This window comes from Trachinotus anak, unplaced genomic scaffold (genome assembly GCF_046630095.1).
Source record: "Trachinotus anak isolate AG129_WGS33_773 ecotype Australia unplaced genomic scaffold, CSIRO_AGI_Tana_v1 ptg000015l, whole genome shotgun sequence".
NCBI lineage: Eukaryota > Metazoa > Chordata > Actinopteri > Carangiformes > Carangidae > Trachinotus > Trachinotus anak.
The window spans coordinates 13,273,957-13,294,286 of record NW_027273866.1 but is presented as its reverse complement, the minus strand read 5'-3'; the positions used below and the strand labels follow the sequence as shown (position 1 = coordinate 13,294,286).

General features: G+C 40.2%; 2 protein-coding genes across 7 annotated transcripts in view; one reads left to right on the top strand and one right to left on the bottom strand.

The window, feature by feature from the left end:
* The window catches only part of syne2b (spectrin repeat containing, nuclear envelope 2b), a 141,466-nt gene extending 138,548 nt beyond the window's left edge, over positions 1 to 2,918 (top strand). For both annotated transcript variants that reach the window (XM_071497874.1, XM_071497876.1), the window contains 2 exons: positions 41 to 93; positions 927 to 2,918. In XM_071497874.1, the coding sequence (XP_071353975.1) occupies positions 41 to 93; positions 927 to 1,137 (264 nt within the window). In that variant the 3' untranslated portion in view covers positions 1,138 to 2,918. The remainder of the gene's footprint in view (positions 1 to 40; positions 94 to 926) is intronic.
* A 2,542-nt stretch (positions 2,919 to 5,460) lies between these two features.
* The window catches only part of LOC139632725 (estrogen receptor beta-like), a 93,067-nt gene continuing 78,197 nt past the window's right edge, over positions 5,461 to 20,330 (bottom strand). For all 5 annotated transcript variants that reach the window (XM_071497878.1, XM_071497879.1, XM_071497880.1 and 2 more), the window contains 9 exons: positions 18,943 to 19,464; positions 17,385 to 17,584; positions 17,178 to 17,294; positions 15,744 to 16,103; positions 12,964 to 13,102; positions 10,252 to 10,385; positions 7,130 to 7,313; positions 6,345 to 6,683; positions 5,461 to 5,682 (listed from right to left, as the gene is read on the bottom strand). In XM_071497878.1, the coding sequence (XP_071353979.1) occupies positions 5,568 to 5,682; positions 6,345 to 6,683; positions 7,130 to 7,313; positions 10,252 to 10,385; positions 12,964 to 13,102; positions 15,744 to 16,103; positions 17,178 to 17,294; positions 17,385 to 17,584; positions 18,943 to 19,373 (2,019 nt within the window). In that variant the 5' untranslated portion in view covers positions 19,374 to 19,464 and the 3' untranslated portion in view covers positions 5,461 to 5,567. The remainder of the gene's footprint in view (positions 5,683 to 6,344; positions 6,684 to 7,129; positions 7,314 to 10,251; positions 10,386 to 12,963; positions 13,103 to 15,743; positions 16,104 to 17,177; positions 17,295 to 17,384; positions 17,585 to 18,942; positions 19,465 to 20,330) is intronic.

Below are 20,330 nucleotides of genomic sequence, written 5' to 3'. Positions count from 1 at the left end.
GAAGGTAAACAGTGATTAAACAGTGTTTTTTTTGCTGCAGGAGGAGGAGGCCGGTCTACAGGCAGCTACAGTCGGACAAACGGCAGCTCGAAGGTAACGGCTGCATTCCTTAAAATGAGCTTCAGGGTTCAGTTCAACCAAATTAAAAATCTATATTACCTCTAGTTTCTTCTTACCATGAAGATAGTTTTGGTTTTAATCATCCAGGTTTTAAACGATCTGCTTCCAACCCCAAATATATATATTGAAACTGTTCTTCTAAACCACCTCACCGTCAACAGTTTTCATAGGAACCATTTCTTTGGCAGAAAGTAGCTCCTGTAAAAACTGTTCCTAGTTCAGTCTGTGGATGATCGTGCTTTTGATTTGGCTCCACCTCCAGTGTGCTGGGGGTGGATGCAGAACTGTCTCGTCAAATAAAACCAAAAGTGCATTGTGATACTGAAGATACTGAAGTGAGAAACTATCCTTTTTGTAATTTGAGTGAACTGACTTTACACAGCTGAAAGCATGTGCTCTCAAAGAACAGTTTGACATTTTGGGGAAATTCACTTATTTGATCTCTGAAACATTTCACCTGCCTCTGCGCAAAATGCAAAAAAGTCACACACAAATGCTTTAGCAGCATGGGGGAGTGGGGACCTGCAGGGGTCCTGTCATCAAGTTAAAAAATGTACAGTACATGTGCCTGAAGAATTAGTTACACTGAATACATTTCTGTCATTTTCACATCTGTTAAGATAAAATAAGTTAATTAGTGATCTTAAGAGGTGGTAATGTTTTTAGACAGAGCTGATCACCTTCCAGTTCTGTATCTGTATAAGTGTTGCATCAGGATTGTTGTCTTAGATCCCAAAAAGTCAAACTGTCCACGTAAAGTCGAGCTTCAGCTTAAACTAATGAAACTCACCCGTGTCCGATTCCAGGGAGGAGAGGAGGGAGTCTGCCCCACACCGACCCTTCTTCTACCGGGTTCTCCGAGCTGCCTTCCCCCTTCACCTGCTCTTCCTCATGCTGCTGGTTCTGGCCTGCCTGGTGCCTCTGTCCGAAGAGGACTACAGCTGTACGCTGTCCAACAACTTCGCACGCTCCTTCTACCCCATGCTGCGCTACACCAACGGCCCCCCGCCCACGTGAAACACCGCCACGATGCTGAGCGGGAAAAGTTCATCTCCGACTCCTCCTGCTGAGAGAGAGGACTGAGAAAAAAAACAACCATGAATCAGGTTGAAACCCAAAACGAACATGTTCAAACTCACCTGCTCCCTTCCAGAAAAAAAGAAGTGTTTTTGACTCTAAATTTTATTGACCTATTTAAAAACATATTTATTTGTGGCGCGCCACAGTGAAAAAAGAAGAAGCCATATTACTGGTCTGTTTTAAAGTTTTGTGATTATTATTATTATTTTATATGTAGATTTTCCAGTTAACGTCCCCACTGAACATCTTCAATATACGACAAAAACAAATAAAAAGGTCAAGATTTATTTTGATATCTATATTTTGTACGTTCACACTCTGGTTAGAGTTTGAAGGATAAAGGACAGTTATTACCAAAGCAACCAGAAACTGAGGCACACAAGCCATTTTCTACCACTGCAGCTATTTTTACTGTTTTTCATAGAAGGCAGCCACTTGTTGATAATAGCACATTTTATACACAGACGACCGGAGGTGTTTTTGTTTGACTTAGAGGTATTGAAGCTCTGACTGGTCTGCAGACATGCCTTTCTGTAGCAAAGAGATCCCAGATTTATCAGATCATGTACTTTTACTGGTGTTGTTAATGAATTTTTGTATATAATGGCAAACTACTGAGACAGAAGTAGGTAAATTATTGCTTTTGTGTATGAATGAGCGTTTGAGTGTGGCACTGAAGCCTGTCAGATGAATTAACATGGGGCAACAGTTTGAGTGCCACAAACATAATATAAGAACTTCTATTGGCTTTTATTTTGTAATGGCCATAACAGGAAGTCCAGGATTTTAGCACTCCCTCTCCTCAGAGTCAGTAATAAAATGACTTCAGACATTTTCATACAATTATTTAAAGTTTGTTTTACAAAGATCCTCAGATTAAAGCTGCATTAAGCGATTGTTGAACACTGAACACAACCATGATATATCGATATCATATCAGTGCTTTCACTAACATAGTAGCTTAAAAACTGCCAATTTACAAATGTAGCAGACAATGTTATCATCCCACTGGAGTTGTGCTTTGTCTACTATTTGGTTCTGGTATCATGCTATCAAAAATATCACTTAATGGGACTTGTTTTTAATTTAGTTACGTGTTGAGAGATTATCAGCAGAAAAACATCACGGTGCCGGCTATGTGTTTAACGAAGAACGCATAGCTACAACATCTTATGAGAAAAACTTTGCCCTGTGAGAATAATTGTATGTCTTTCAGAACTTACCCAATGTTGTTGTCCACATTGGCCCCATGAAGTAAAGCCCTGCAGGTGTTAAACATTAAACAGGTTAAAGCAAATGATTATTTCAGAAATACATTGTGTTGATGTACATAAGGAATTTACCTGAATGCTGCTTTGGAAACTTCTTCTGCACAGTTGAAGTTGACTGGAGTCAAAATCTGTAAGATGCCAGACTCTGAGTAGAACATGAATGTAAGTGATTCTTTGGGCATTGAATGTAGCTGTGGACATGCACAATCAAAGATCATTAAATGTTGCTAATTTACTATGTTAATATCGATTACCGAGAGGATTTTGTGTCATTTGGTTTGAAACTCAGTGTTTGAATATGAGTACGACCTCAGCCTCTGCTCAGACGGCCAACACAACAGAAACAAACAACAAAAACGTGTAAAGTTTTGATTTATTTTGTGAACACTTATTTATGGGATGTATAGATTGTCATCGTTGATTGACAATAAACTGTGTTTGCCATGATTTGCTGCTGTATGTTTATTGTGTCACCGGGTCACCTGGCTGAACCGACAGGTCAGACAGATCTGAGATATGAATGTGTGTGTAATGTACAGACCACCAAGGGAAACATTTTCAACATTAGATTTGTTGTTTGAGTGTGTGTTCATGCATGTACAAGCCACAGACATCAGGACGGAAAGGATAGTGAACATGTATCTGTATATTACCAGTGGATAGTCTGGCACTAAGGCTGAGTTTACACTGGCTGGAAAGTGGCACAGATCACGACTGTTTGTCCAAAAAGCATCTTAATGGTGCGTTTGGGGCAGTTTAACCAAAATTCTGGGGCATTTACTCCTTTTAGTTTGTTTATCCAGCGATTTCAACTTGGACAAGGCCAAATAACTGACTGTTCTTTTGTAAGAGAACAGTGGTAGGTGTGGGTTCATGAGAACACAACCCAAAGAAACCAACAATATGAGGATTTACACATGTAAGGAGACAAATTGTTTAAGCACTTAAAGCCAGCAGCTCCTCGCTCCTGGAGAGCCAGGAACAACACAACGAGCAAGATCTGGACTGATAGTAATAGTTTGCAATGGTTACTACCCGTGAGATTAAATTGGCCACTGTGTTAAAAAAAGTTCAGATTTAAAAATAAATATATATATATATATTATATATAATATAAGTGGTTGCAAAATTTTAAATACTGCTAAAATCATTTTTAATTGTATTTATTTTATTACATTGTTTAAACTGTTTGAAACATGCTAATTCGATTAAAAGTGGCAGCTTTGCTTGTTTAGCATGTCGACGAGCTCACAGTTAGCAGTGATAATATTTTAATATTCAACATGTTAGCTAAGGTTAGGAATCAGTATTCAGTCCTGAAACTGGACTATGTTTTTTCTCTCGCCAAGTTGTTACAGTGCTAACATGCTAATGTTACCTATTAAATCTTTTTATTAAGCCCCACCTCCAGTGTGCTGGGGGTGGAGCTAAACTGTCTCGTCAAATAAAACCAAAAGTGCATTGTGAGATACTGAAGTGAGAAACTATCCTTTTTGTAATTTGAGTGAACTGACTCTTTACACAGCTGCAAACATGTGCTCTGAAAGAACAGTTTGACATTTTGGAGAAATTCACTTATTTGATCTCTTGGCAAGAGCAAAACATTTCACCTGCCTCTGTGCAAAATGCAAAAAACAGACGCACACAAATGCTTTAACAGCATGTGGGAGTGGGGACCTGCAGGGTCACACTGAATAAACTTCTTTCATTTTCACATCTGTTAAGATTAAACAAACCAAATCACAGCATAACCATCAGCATATGCTAATGTGGGTGTGACCATATGCATACAATATACATGCTAACATGTTGATAGTTACCACGTAATGTTTAGTATGTTAAGTCCTTAAAATGCATAAAGTTAGCATGCTAATGTACTAGCATTTAGTATGATCAAGGCTAAAACAAGTCATTACTTTTAGAAGTGTCCCATTATAAGAATAATTTTATGCGTGATGTGTGACAACTCAAAGTCCACTTACTAGCTTTAACTTTTGAATGAACTTCCATAACAAATGTACATAATATATTAGCATTAGCTTATTATTACTTTTAAAGTGCAGCTGAGACTGACAGGACTTTGCCAGTTTTTAATGTCATTAAATTTAAGTGTATATATCAAGTAAATATACGATAAACGAACGTTAGGTTAAATTTGAAATATTGTTTTAAAAGTAGTTTGATTTATTATAATATTAACGACACTGTTAACATGGCTTACATAGAAATGTTGGCAGGTCAACAACAATTAGCAAGAAATTATTAACTCGTTTGAAGTATTGAGTGTATAATTATTGAGGTAATTTATTAACATCTTAGCTGATGATTTAATCTCTAAAAGTTAAAGTGCCTTATGTTAAATTGGTCTGTGCTTTTTCAGTTTTGCTGGTGCCAAGAAAGACAGATCTGTGCCACGTCACATTGTGTAAATTCAGCCTGAGTTTAACCACATAAACAGAACAAAAAGCTATTTTAACAGTCATTTAGTTAAAAGGCCACAAACTGCTGCTTCTTGACTCCACAGACACGTAAGGTTTGTACAAAGAGAGTAGAAAAATCCTGGATGCACAGGCACTGATAAAAACACCAAAGTACACAGTAGTAGTGAAGGAGAAAACTACACCACAGTGTGATAGAAAACACTTTTTAGCCGTGTGACTAACAACCCTTATGGAAACAGATACTAACCGTGCTGACCACATGCGCCTGTATAAGTCACAGCAGAGGGTTTGTGGATGGCTTGTTCTGGATGTTACATCGAGGTGAAAAAAGAGATACAAATACTGCATATCAAAAAAGAGCACAAACTGACGGCAGAGGTTCAGCGATGTTCTCAGGAACTGTAGTGCACATTCACAAGAAATATTAACGCACACAAAATATACATTCGATCAAAAACTTCTTTTTTTTTTTTTTTTTTTTTCAAAGACTAAAAACATCTCAACAAGAGAAAAAAAAGCTTTACCTCACAACAGCACTGTGTGTTTCGTTTTGTTTTGTTTTGTTTTGTTTTAAAGCCTTTTTTGTTTCCTTTTCTTGATCTTTTGGGGGTGGGAAAGGCGTCAAGGTTCAGTCTCAGTGTCTCTTTTAGTCCCGTCACCCGTCCAAGGTGGCGTCCAGGATAATTCGATCAGGGATGATGGAGTCTGTTGGATCCATTGAGGGGTCTCCGTCCTGCAGGTCCAGTGACCACTGCTCCGGATGGATGTAACTGTGAGCAGAGTTTCTACAGTCAGTTACCACAGTACATCAATAGTACAGTTACTCAAGTACTGTTGTTAAGGACACACAGAGTATTTCTACTTTTCTCCAAACTTCATTCCTCCCTTTTTTCATATTCCCTTTATTTCTTTTCTATCTTAATTTTTCTTTTACTTCTTCACTCATTCTTTACTTTCTTTAATTTCTCAATCTTCTATCCTTCCTTTTCTCCTATTGTATCTACCATTATCTTTCCTTGTTCCTTATTTTCTTTCCTCCTTAAATCTGTCTTCAGCTCTTTTCGTACTCTTTCTTCTTCCTTTTCTGATTTTTCACACCCTTCCTTCTAGAATATTACTTCTTTTCCTTTTCTTCTTTCAGGTTTATTTCTTCTTTTCTTCCTACCTTATTTTTGCAGTTTCATCCAGTTTTTTGTCCTTTCTTTGCAATTTGCTAATGCTTCTCTCCTTCCTCATGCTCCTTTCTTCACTTACTTCCTTCCCTCTGTCTTATCCTTTCCTCCTTCATTTGATCTGAAAGTGTGGAAATCCCTGAAACTGGAGATATGAATTTTGACTCTCGTCCTCTTCCCTATGCTGCTGTTATTACTGCTAACTGGAGCTACATTCCTACCTGAAGGATCTGAGTTTCTCTCTCACCACACGAACTTACTTGTTGTTGTCCATGTGAGCCACCAGACTCTGTGATGGAGGTGTGGACTGGAGGGGCAGAGACTGCAGGTGTCTGTCCAGGATTGCGGCTTCGGCGGATACGTGTGGAGGCACAGTGGCGTGGTCGGCGGTGGTGGTGGTGGACTGGTCGGAGCCGGGCTGCAGGTGAGACGGAGGCGGGGGGTATCGTTGCTGGTCAGAGTAAGTGTCAGAGCTCGGTGAGGACGACGGTTGACTGCTGCTGCTGGATGTGTTGGCATCCAACATCTCCAGAAGGAGGTCGTACACCAGCACCACATTCTTCCTCTTCATGGTGGAAAGGTGGTCCATGCCTTTGTTACTGCAGAGAGAAGAAAGACGACGGTGAACCTGACAGAGCAGAGAGGGTGAAACGCACAACTCACAGACCAACAGTGAAAGACACCTCTGCTGTTTCACACTTTGATTTTTACTGTAAAAGTATCTCAAGGAGAAACTTGAAGTGTCAGGAAATACACAGGTAATACTCTGCACACAGGTAATATACTGTACACAGGTAATACTCACACTAAAATGTCTAATTCTCACTGGATAATATCAAAATGCATTATTTTGAAATTTAAATAAAATGTATGTACTAATTTATCCTTTATAGTCTTATCTAAGTGTAGTGTCTGTATGTGTTTCTATGTTTATGTGTGCATTAATGATAGTGGACTAATAAGGAACACACTGGCAGCAGTGTGCATGCTTTTTCAATGATCTTCTCTGGATCCTGCTGCTGTTTCCTGCTGTCCGTGTCTGTACCTCACGTGGCGGATGTGGGAAAGCAGCATGGTGAGGTGTCCGAGGCGCAGAGTCTGCTGCTGGGTCGACAGCCCCAGTTTGGAAATGGCCCAGACCAAAGCATCAATCACTGAGTCCAGCAGACGCAGCAGCTTGTTCCTGCTCTCCAGCTCCTCGGCTGTCTGAGGGGAACTCGTACACAGATCTGAAACAAACAGCACAGTTGATACCGACCGTTTATTCATCATCGTATGTCAGCGATTTATGTCGTATAGCAAAGAAGTTCATGGAGATAAATTAATAAAATTAATATAATCTGCAACTATTATTTTACATTTTACCCCAGAATTGGGTCAAAATTCACAAGAAGCTTCTCCACTTTGTTTTAGTCGACTGAGGCTGAATGTTCACACTGCACAACACAAAAATGTTGGCCTGAATAAACAACGCACTTATTAATTATACTTAAGCCATTCTTTTCAACATGACAGTGGTGGAGCCACAAAAACAAAGTTTGGGCATTGAAATCCTAATGGTTCAACATCTGGAGACTAAACATCTGCAGCAGATTTAACTGAAATATGTGAGTGAATAGTGAGGAAAAAATTGAGGGATCAACAACGGATTTAAAACGCATTAAAAAGACAAAGACTGGTCAGCAATAGTCAGTTTATTATCTTTATATTTGGCTGCTGTTATTCATCTGTGTACTCATCTTTTATTAACCTCGTAATGACCCTGAAGGCTGCGTATGTCTGACTTTCTCCTAAGCAGCAAAAACCAAAGTAGTGTTTGTGGTATCACCACCCAAGATTTAAACCACATCCACTCATGAACATCTGGCCGCCCAGCTCATCAGAGAGCTGCAGGAACATCACGATGGACACTGCCGATCAGACACTAGGGGGCGGTAGAGAGGGGCCGTAAATCAGCCTGTCCACCCACCACCAGGACACAAAGAGACATTACGCCACAATGTTCTGTCCAAAATCATGAATCTTAAAATTCCTCTCTGCTCATTTGACTTTTCAGACTCGATTTCACTTCTTGCACAATCTGTTCTCTTTTTCACCCCAGCTGCAGTGGAGCAGAGTCAACACAGGGAGACTGTCAGATGACCCTGTGTGTGTCTGTGTATGTCTGTGTGTGTGTGCAATAGGGAGGACGTTTGTTAAACTACGTGAGGACATGCACAGAGGTCCCTCCCCTCAATGAAACCTGTACAGTGTCTGCTGGTGGTCATGCGTGAGTTGGGACAGGGAGAGGACACTGTGACCGCCGGGAGCACATGAAAGGCTAAAAAAAACAAAAAACAAGCCGCTGCTCTAACGTTTATCTTCCCAGGTTGTTTCTTCCAGGACTTTTTTCAAATACGAGAAAAGGTCAGCCAATGCAACTTCTATGGGAGGATCACTGACACTTTTAATCATGTTGATGATAAAAAAACACATCCAGTGTAGTGTAACCCTGGTGTGCAGTACTTAAAAAGGTTCTTAATGTATCAGAGGGCTTTTATTATTCTGGACGATGGACAACTTCTATAAACTTTAAATCAGTAGAAACTTAAGGCAGTGAGGGAAAGAGCATCTGTCATGGTCTAAAACATCTAGATGAGTTCTAACATTAAATCTGCTGATGTCTTTCATTTGCATGTAGATGCAGATCTGTAGGAAAATACACACGTTCATAATCTTGCTGATTATCTTTTAGAATAACTAAATCCTGGGAGGATTAGGACAAAAATAAATTCTGCCTCTTTCTGAGTCAGACTCGTGACCACTGAGCTGTGAGTTTTTAAATTGTTCCTCTAACGGCACCTAAAGCCAAAGTGTCATCAAGTTAATTTGGTTGTAACTGCACAAAAAATTAAAAATTACCTCTGATCTCTGTCAAATGAGCCACATAGACTGTACAAATATTAGCAGCTAATCATTAGAAATATTATGTGCAGGTTGGGTTCAGACTGTTCCATCTAGACAAATGTGTAAATGAGTCTCTCTCTCTCTCTCATTGTTTTGAATTAGTGCAGAGAAATGTAATTAACATTTCGCCCAGGTAACGAGCTTCTCACGTTCAGCCAACGCTGACAAACTTCAGCAGCAACAGCAGATTTCATCACCTGCAGCCATTAAATCTGACTCCTGCCACATCTGAACGTTTGGCCATCGTCTTGTTAATGTTCAGTCTGCAGCTGGTGTTTGTGCTGCCAGAGGAGCAGAAACAGCACTTTGTAAAACCACTACACAAACAGAAGCCTGTGTTTCTATAGTTAAAACAGGGCCAACAGAGTCTTCACTACAGACATGAGCAAGATTATGATGTCACTAGAATTTCATGAGAGTCAAAGTTATTTTTTTGCCTTTGTTCAGATAACCACAGGAAGAGAGAAAGAAAGAGAAAGAGAAAGAGAGAGAGAGAGAGAGAGAGAGAGAGATAGAGCGAGAGAGAGGATGCCAGCTCCATCTTTCTACATAGAGTTTGCAGAATAATGTTGGATTTATTTTCATTATAAATGAATTTCTGATTGATTTGACAGAAAACGTCTCTGTCTCCACATTCAGCAGCTATAGTGGTTAAAAATATATATTTAAATAAACTATAGTCTATAGTCTGTTTTTGGTGGGAGACGTGTGCGTCACGCAGGCAGCGTGTCTGCTCTGACCCGTTAATAATGGGCGCCAAAATGAAAAGACGTTCTGCTGCCGCGACGCAAACACCACGCAGCTAGTATGATGAGGCACATAAAATACAAACACGACCAACATGAAATAACAGATAAATATATCAGAGACACTACAATGATTTGTATTTCATGATTTCTTAAGGAAGTTTTATGGTTGTCAGGTCAATCAAACTTTTTGGGCTGAAAATTTGAAATGAATTTGCTTTTGTTTTTGCTCTGCTCAGATTAGCTCTATCGTGTAGTTCAGATACATGACAGAAGTCATTGACTCACTAAGATTATTCTTTCAATAACCAAAACAAGGCAGAGGGACAAACTTATCTGGGTTATGCAAGAACCAAACAAACACACACAGACGCGCGCACACACACACACACAGCTGCAGTGATCAGACAGGACATGCCAGGATGCGCGGCTCGCTGCGGAGCGAACTCGTCCTGCCTGCGTCAGTCAGACTCACTGGAGTTGAGCAGGATCATGGCCTTCAGACAGACGTACTCCTCCCTCTGCAGCTTCAGCTCACGAAACCGAGAAGTGGCCGCCAGCAGCATGTCGAAGATCTCCATGATGCCCTCCACGCACTGCCCCTCCTCCCTGCACAGACAAGACAACGCACAGAAAAGTGAAAAAACTGAAAAAGCTTGAATCACGTCACTGTGGGTCAGTTCTGACGGCTGAGCTCTGCGTCTGAATCTGTACTGGTTATTTCTTTATTCTCATTTTCTGTTACTTTTCTGTTTCATATTGTACAGATTTCACTGCAGATATTTCACACCTGTTAGACTCAGAGTTTGAACTGCTTCTGTCTGGCCCTCGATTCAGGGCCCAAAGGACCAGCCGGAGCATAGAGAAGTCTTTGAGTCCCTGTGCCAAACAGGCAGTGAACACTTGTTACTGGTCTTGTTCTTTTATAAGAGTTTCTCTCTTTATTTATATAACTTGTCTGCTGCTACCTGCTTGTTTGCACTGTTGCATGTTTTTAATGGTGTGTAGTGTTTTAATCATTAACTAAAACCAACGAGATAAAAACTACACCTGAAAAAACGTTTTCATCAACTGCAATAAAAGGAAACAAGGCTTTATTCAAAAAACTCAACCTGCATCTCAGCTCATAAACTGAAATCAAGGTATATTCAACCATCCCCAGCCCTACTGTCTACAGTGTCCTGGCAGGCAGGTGTGTTACACACTTGATAACACTGCAGCTTATTAGTTCACACACTTCGCTGACAAATTGAATCTAAGTGTGCGACTGCTGCTGTTATTTTGAGCGTAGCAGCACATCAAAGATGTAAAATAAACTCGGAGGATCTGGATCCGACCACGAACTGTGATGTAAATTTATGCGGTGAACTGCAGGCTGGGAGATTCCTCACTTCTGCTCCCAAAACAATAATCCAAGTGTTGATTGGCTACAAAAACATTAACGATGGTCCTGTTATCTGCTAAAACCTCACACCTCCGACTTCACGAACTCTGTTTTTGAGACACCAACTAGGTTCATTCACACAGTGGTAGCTTTTCCCAAACACTCAAAAAAAGCTGTTTTGTATTTTGAATCTGAAGAGGAGTGGAGGGAGATTAAAAAGGTGGAGAGAGAGAGAAGAGGAAAAAACGATTCTGCTCTCTGTCTGTTGTTTGAGCCTGTTCTCCAGCGACTGGACGGATTTGCATCCTGGATGTTTTCCACAGAGGTCCAAGGAGAAAGAGCTAACGCAGGCCGGCAGGGACCACTCCACAGAGAAAAATAAGGCTGTGTTGTGAAAACATATCAAGGTTAACTTAAGCCTATAGAGATAGTTTCCGTGGTAGTGGAGGAAGAAAGGTCAAACACTAACTCAACCCAGCAGACCAGAGCGTTCAGAGGATCATGTCATGGATTTAATCATCATCTCACTCGGCTTTCGTCTGTTCCACGTGATGATGAGGATGACTCTGTTTCAACAAATCCCATCACAAGACCAGTATGAATTATTATGAATTATGAATATTATGAATATGAGTTTCCTACTATCATCTATTGTGTGCGTATCAAAGCCTGGTCTTATTCCTCTGTAACATCCAGCTCCACTCTTGTCCAGAAGCTACTCACAACACAATGAGTCTCACTGTTGCACTGGTTGATATGTTGCCTCTTCACCATGTCAGTTATTTTGACTCAATCACACAAATTATATTTTATACCCATAAAAACTTCAATTAGAAGCCAAGTCCCAAATAAAACCTGAGTCCCTTTTACTGGCCTGGTGTGGCTGCACATTTTGTCTTGTGAGTGAACGACGCTCAGGCTCAAAAACCATGAACACTGACTGAAGTTCATTTCAGTGCCACCCAGAGCTTGTGGGAACAGAGTGAATTAGCACAAATGATGTGTCGCATTTAACTCTGATTAACTTTGACATTTAAATTCAGACTGCTGATTAAATAGAAAGACATCAGGACAGTATTGTAGCATCTCAAACGATACAACTGAACTGTAATAAAAACATGAAGTTATAATAACATATATTTCTTTTTATATAAACATGTCAAATGCAGCCACAAAAGGTTTGACTGCAGGTCACATGTGTTTGACATGATCATGCACACTGCTGCACACACTTGTCTGAGCTGAATAAACAACAATTACAGCCAGTAATCTGACTCTAATCCTACCACACATCTCACTTCACTGTTTCATTAACTCCTGCTACTGCTGACAGATTACAGCTCACTCTGGTTCATCAGGAAATACAAAGTGCAGGTAAAGTGACACCCCCCTGATTACAGCATGTTTACCATGAATACAGCAGCAGCAGAAGCAGCCAACTGCCGTCTGGCCAAAGTTGAAGGTCAGCGTGGTGGGGAGCAGAGCAGAGCAGAGATAAAAGGTTTTTGACAAGAAAATGAGGCGGCGGTGAAGAGGAGTCACAGATACACAGTCTCTGCAGCAAATGTTGATATCTGTAGTGTTTCATTCAAGGTCTGAGTGAACTCCCTGGTTACTGTGTGACGTCAACTCATCAGAGTGGAACAATGCGGGAAGATTACACCCCAACCACTACCACCAGCGTAAGGGCAAGAGTATGGCAGCTGCACGGCAGACATACAGTGAGGAGGAGGACTCTGAGGTAAACATGCCCATCAGCCAGGCGCTCGTGCACGGCTGATGGTGCAGAAGTTACTTCCTAACCTGTTGAGCTTGAAGTCAGGGGAGAAGATGAGTTTTCCAGGATGGTCCACCGACCTCCACATCAGGCCCAGCATCAGAATCTCCAGCCAGCAGCACTTGAGCAGGTGGATCTGGTCTGTGAGACTCAGCTCTAAGAAGCCTGAGGACAAAGCACAAAACTAAACTATAACATCACGTTTTTAAATGACTCACTTTTTATGGAAACTTTCTGTCATGATTAAACCCAGAAAACGACCAGTGAAGGGTGAGTTAATCCTGAGGGAATCATCACGACAGTTGTAAACAGTGTTTTTCTGAGGCACCTTTTCTCTTCTTCTTCTTATTGAACTTTACCTTGAACGAAGATGATAATGCATCCGCTAATAATTCACACATTTCCCGACATGTGGCCCTTTGCCGACACTTTACATGAACATTGTCGCTAAAGAAAAAGGTATAAAGGATGTTTGTTGGCTAAACCCAGCTGTTCTGAGAAGGTCTGACCTGTTTGACTTAGAAACAAAGCGTACATGTCAAACTTCAGAGCAGTTTCCAGCTGCTTTCATCAGGACTGTGTTTCTGTGTGTGGCTCAGGTGCTTCGGCAGCACAGGTGACGCTAATGAGCCACACGATGCTGTCACATGACAAACAGCTCACTCTGAACCTCCCCCCTCCCGATTCTCCCTGAACGATTAAAGTCCACCTTTCCCCAAGTCGACACTACAAGGTGATAAAACAACAACAATCATTTCAACACAAAACACAACACAAAGATTAATAAAAAAAAAAAAAAACTCAAACCATAAAAAGACTGAACCATCAGCAGTTACAGTTGTTGTACTGTGATGATCAGTTTTACTGTTTTGAAATTTGATTAAAAACATTCATTCATTTCATCTCTGTGTACAGACGTAGGATGAGACGTGTTTAGCCCAGTCCAGTGTAGGAAGTCACAACATCAGATTTTCACTAGTGGCACATTATCATGGCCAGAAGAACAATTTACAGAACATTTGAAAAATAATAATAATAATGATAATAATGATGATTTATCAGTCAAATTCATCTTTAACTTTGTGTGTTTTGTCTCTTTTTTGGCAAATGAATTTGACTCAGATATGAGTGGAGGAAGGTGGAGAGAGTCTGTAACTGTAACTGTACAAAAACAACAATCACACTGACTGGACGGTGAAAAGGAAACAAGACGCAGTGATAAACAAAAGATCCACAGGGTCGAACATCTGCCGTCACCACGTTATCATATGTGTTATTAACACAATATCAATATGTCATTTTTTAAATATCAGTTATCATCAATGCTTTATCTATTTTATTACTTTATTTAGAAGATTAAACTGTAAATTATCATTTGAAAAGGAGCCTATCAACCACACTGTTATGAGCTAATAGGAATGTCCTAATCTCAAAATGCACTACTACAGTTGCAAACACTGAATAGCACCTATGTATTTTACTTGACAGCACCGTTCTCACCTGTCCATGCTTTTTTTTCTTTCATGATGCAGACAATGTGCACTCATTTTCACTTCTGTCTGAGTAAAGAAAGAAAATCAGGGAAAATGGTCTTTATACAGAAAACTGGGTCTTTGTGTGATCCCTTCATATTAACACCTCTCCTGAGAAGTCACCTGCAGGGATGAACACTGGCTGAGAGGAGAGGAGAGGAGGAGAGGAGGAGAGGAGAGAAGAGGAGAGTAGAGAGGGGAGGAGAGGAGAGGAGAGGAGAGGAGAAGAGGGGAGGGGAGAGGAAAAGAAAACTTGATGGAGGAGTAGGGGAAAAAGAAACGTGTTCAAGACTGAAATAAAAAAAGTAACAAATTTTCCAGATTCAAACATAAAGTTTTAAAGATATTCTACAGTTTGTTTTGTGTCTTTCTCTCCATTCACTCTTTGTCTCATTTGTGTTTATTTAGCCATCACACACACGACATTTCAGACATGACCGACATGAACGATGGGTAGAAGATGTGTTTACTGTAGCCTCTGGTCTGTTTTCACCCTCAGTATTTCTTTCCTTCTTTCCACACACTGTTATTGGAGACAAAGTCAAACTGCTTCCACTGACCCAGAGTCATCACCAGTGAACACACAGCCCTAATGTTTACCCTGACCTCAACCTTGGAAATACCTCTTTTGTTTCCATTCTTATTTGATTGCATGTAAATGGGACTGTAAGTAAGTTTGAGTATGGAAACAAAGAAGGGGCATAATTTGTCAAGTTTAAATAAATAAATAAATAAATAAATAAATAAATAATGAAAAACTTTAAGTTAAAATTTATGTGAAACCTGAGGAAAAATCCATAAAACATAAAAATCTAAATTTTTAAAAAATATATTATGCTGTCTCTTTTATGTACCACATGATTTCATGTTAATTTTGTGGCAGGTTTTAGCATATGTTTTCCATATTTATATTTTTGTATATTTGTGAAATGGAAAAACAAAATGTAATTTAGAGAAGGAATATTTTTAAATTGAATAATATTCATTCAGAATAGTTTTCACTTTACATTTGTGCCTCTTGTGTTTGACATTTGTCTTGAACTTTGAACATAGATGTTTTACTTTTTTAAATTTACAATTTCTTTTTTAATTCTGCAAATTTTGGGCCCTGATTTGTTTCCATATGGGAGCATCTCAATTATTATTAATATATTAATTATACTTTTTCCATTTTTAGGACACTTGAGTCAAGAAGTTGATTATTTATCAAACTGTTTTTAGGTTAGACCTAAAAGGCTTCATCACAGGACTGGACTTAACAGTTTGGATCTTACCAGGAATCTTTTTAGCCCAGCTGATCATGAGGACCAGTTCCTTGTCTGCCAGGTTGGTGAGGGACATCATCATGCTGGCCTCCGTGAAGGGCTTCTTCAGGTCCTCCATGAGGTAGATCTCTGGAGGCTCTGCCTCCATGATGCGGGAGATGAACTCCTCTGGGCTCATGGTCGAGTGGTGTATGTGGTTCACCTGGGGGAGGGGTGCGAATGGGGCGAGAGGTGCCTCCACGTGGAGATGCCGTTGAGCTCGAGAACCGTGCCCCACCCTCACCAAACCCCTGCCTGCTGGATCCCGAGGGTGAAGTCCACCGCGGCGATGTCGAGCTCCTCTGTAGCTGCAGCGCTCACGTCTCATACCTGGGAAACCATAAACAGATGTCACAGGTTTCAGGTGTTCTACAGTGAAAAAAAGTAGTACCAAACTTTAAAAAGGAGCAGCTTTAAAACAAGAATAAAACCCTGAATCTGCACTCGCTCAGTTTTATTTTAACTTAGACCCAGTGGGAACTCCCTGAGTATCAGCAGCAGGCTCTGTATCTCTGGGAGCTGGTTTAGGTGCCTTCAGAAGAGCAAAGCCATTTATCAACACAGAGCTCGTCACTATCACTATGTTCACTACTCTTCTCCCTCCTCACCTAGATAAGTGTAGAACAGTCTGGTTCCCATCACTGCTGCAATTGTAACAAACAGAGTTGGAGCTGATTCACAGAGTGAAAATGTCATGAAATACAAGACTTGAAGAGACAATAGAAAGACTGACGGGTACAATAAAAAGCTTGTACTGACTCATGTCACATTACCTTCTCATACTGAAAATAAATCCCTCAAATGGGATCAAAGTTTCCTGCAAATTCCTGCAGCCAAAGTTACTGTTTCAAAAGCAGAGTGTTACTATCTGCAATCAGCTACACAAATCTACCATTTGTAGACTTTCAAGTGGCAAACTCAAAATGACCTGTTTCCACCGAAGAGCGTCAGCGAATCACTGATTTTTCAGGTGACGCTGCTTTATTCAGTGTTTTTACTGATTTTAATCCTCTGGGTTGTTTTGGACAAAAGGACACCTCTGTGGATGATTCTGCTGCAGGTAAAAACCTCTTGCACATCTGGTTTATACATTATCAGAGACGCTGTCTTCTGTTATTGTTTTGATCGAGAGACCCCCTAGCAGCAGAAGTTACAGACTGCATTGTAGCAAGAATGACTAAAATGTCTGTTAATATAGATTCTTAGTAAACAACACACTATGACACTGCACCAAAAATTCTGAAAAAATAAGTGTAGCTCTCAGTTTTTTATGAATTTTTAGAGGTACAGTCCTTTACCTTTCTATGTTTATTGTGCTTGAACTTTTGTGATGCTGTACGATCACAGAACATCAAGAACATGAATTATAATGATAATTAAAAAAACAAAACGGCGTGTGCTTACCACATTTCATCATGCCTACTTCGTAGCATTTACGTAGACGACAGGCCTGGCAGCTTTTACGTCGGTTCTTGTCGATGGTGCACTGATTTGTGGCGGGGCAGATGTAGTCGTTGTGTCCTAGTAAAAAAAAGAAAAAAGAACTTTTTTTAAGGATGGAGGGAGGGAGGAAATGGTGAAAGGATACAGACAGAGAGTCAGAGTTGATACCTTGGATGCTCCTCTTAAAAAAGGCCTTGCAGCCCTCACAGGACCAAACGCCATAGTGGTAGCCCGAGGCGTAGTCATGGCACACGGCACAGAAGTGCATGTCGGCTTTGCCTACTGCAGATGAACAGGAGGACGAGTTCACTCGCTCCACTCCTTCCTCTGATCTCTTCCCTAGCAGCTTGTTACAGCTGATGATGGAGCTGCAAGAAGAAACACAGACTCTGTGAAAAGGGACAACTTGACATTTGGAATTTTAGCCTGTCATTCATCTGCCATTAGTCCTTCAACAGGTGCTGTGTTGCTGAAAATGTCTTCACAACTGCATTTCAGTCAACTGGAAAATTGCATCAAAAACCTGACAGCACTCATCATTGAAACATAATGGTTATAGAAATCTCCGACATCCATGGCTGGTGTCGTCATGACCAACAACGTGAGAGCTGGTAGCAAAGATAATCCCTAAATATACAGTGTAATAACAGAAAATAGACGTCACTGAGAGACTGTTGTAACATGAGAGAGGAGCCATCAAGTGCCAGGGTGACTATGTGAAATTTCTTTGGATGAAATCTCGGCCTGAGTGATATCTAAAATTTAATATCTCAATTAATTCTGGCCCAAATATCGCGATATAAGATACTACAATACAATTATATCATTGTATTTTATGTTTCAGGTTTTTTTAATAATATATAATTATATAATTATATTTTATTTATTTTTTTTATATGTAATTTTATTATTCTATTTAAAGTTTCAGGTGTTTAATAATACATAATTAGATTATTGCATCTGATGTTTCAGGAGCAAACTAAACAGCAGTTTAGTTTTACTTAAAGATACAACGTACAGTAAAGAGGATATTTCAATATTTTGATATTGTCAAATATCGGCCCTGGCCTGATGAAAAGTATGTACTAAAAGTACAGTCTGTATTTCCACTAATGTTGACAGGGTATTTATGGAAGAAATTAATGTACAGGTACACTACACACTACAACTGATTCAAAATGAAAACTTTTTAACTTCACAGAAATTTGATAAAAAGTTTTTCCAAGGTTTCATTTCTTTCCTTTTTGTCATTATTTTTGCTTATTTGATAAATGATTATTTTGTGTTGCAGTGGATAAACTCATTTAACACATTCCTTTACTTAAAGGGAGTTCGGAACATAGCTTGAAGCTCAATTGTTATTTTTTTTCCTTTTTTCCTCTTACTCTGTAATCTAGTGCTTTTTCTCCAGCTGTCTACATCAAAAGATAAGAAATGCAAAAGTATTTTATTACAATGGAAAACTATGTTTGGGTGAATGTGGGGGTAAAATCTGGTTGAAAATTATTTTAAACAGATTGTTTGGTAAAAAAAACAACAATCATGGTTAAGTATCATTTAGGGTTCAAAAAGTAAAACAGATGTTTTCAGTTATTGAGAATAATCCCCAAAAGTTCTATTCAGCTAAACTAGGCCAGTTTATCTTTAGCACATTAGCACAGTAAAGAATCTTCTAGGTAACACTTCTGAACTACTTCCACCCATAGGTCAGTGTCAGTCGTCCCACCTGCTGGGGGTGATGCTGTGGGATTTGGGCTCCAGCCAGGGCGCATGTGGGCTGGGCTCGTTGTAGACGAGAGGCTGAGGGCAGCGCAGAGTCAGTGAAGGCACATTGGCGTGACTGTGGGAGGACCAAAAGGCTGAAGGGCTGAGGGGGGGGCACAGAGATGACTGGCTGTCAGTCACGGGCTGTCTGGTGTAGCTCAGCACAGGCGGGCTGTAGAAAGTCAGAGGTCCGTGACCGTGGCTGTACTCATGGCTACTGTCTGTGTACGGAGAGGGAATGCAGACAGTGTGGTTGTCCATGCCCAGCGGAGGGCTGTACACAGCGGGCAGCAGTCCCGGGGAGCTCGGCCTCTCTGTGGTTTTACTGGAGTCCACCTCCTGGAGCTGCAGCAGTGGTAGTGGGTCAGCATCCAGCCCAGGGGAGGAGGCCATGTCAGGGGTCACTGACTGTATGTGGGGACAGTGATGATGGATATGATGCTGCAGCCAGTTCCTCTATTGCATGTTCTCCTGCAGACGAGTCCTGTAGCAGAGAGGGACAAACACTGTGTTAAATTATTCCGACAAAAGCCACATCACAGAAAAAACACAACCTACTGTAACCCAGGTTACACTCTTCTATCCATCATTTCTAGAGCATTTCAATGATTAAATTTTCAAAGTACAGTACTTATGCAAAGGCAGAAACTATCAGCGATCGCTCTGATGACTGTCATCGATAGATCATCATCCATCTCCCCAACCCTATTGCAAAGCGTCAAGATCACTACTGAGGCTATGACGCAATAAGGAGAAATGAGAATTTCTTTAAAATATGCATTTGCTTATCAACAGACTTCCATTTAACTTATTTATCAGAATATGGAAACATAAACAAAGGTGACACAACCTCTCATTTCCTTGCTCAGTACCCTGCAGCTTCATTAAAGCACCTGCACTATGTCACCTCATCTTATTCACTGTTTGAGAACTTCAGTTTGTGTCTCAGAAACCATGACGGCAAAATATTTTCTGCAGGTCCATTTGAAGAGTTTCATTTTAAGTGAGACTTCTGCAGTCTTCAATCCTTAGTCTCAGTGCTTGTAAATGTTGTTAAATTCTCAGTCTTATATATATTTTTTTTAAACAATGAGTTAATTTTTTTTTTTTTCAAAATGCATGCATCTTTTCCAGGAAAATAATCTATTCAACTTGTGTTTTACAAAGACCAGCCATAAAAAAGATAAGTCCTTTTTTTATTGTTTTGCCTTAATTTCGTCTAGACCGCACCAGACTGTCCACCAATATTGAGCTGTTGTGACTCAGTGCAGTTCGTTGGGAGTTAACAGGAATCGTCTTACCACCAGCAGTGTTGCTTATTATTCAAGGACACTAAAGAAACCACATGAA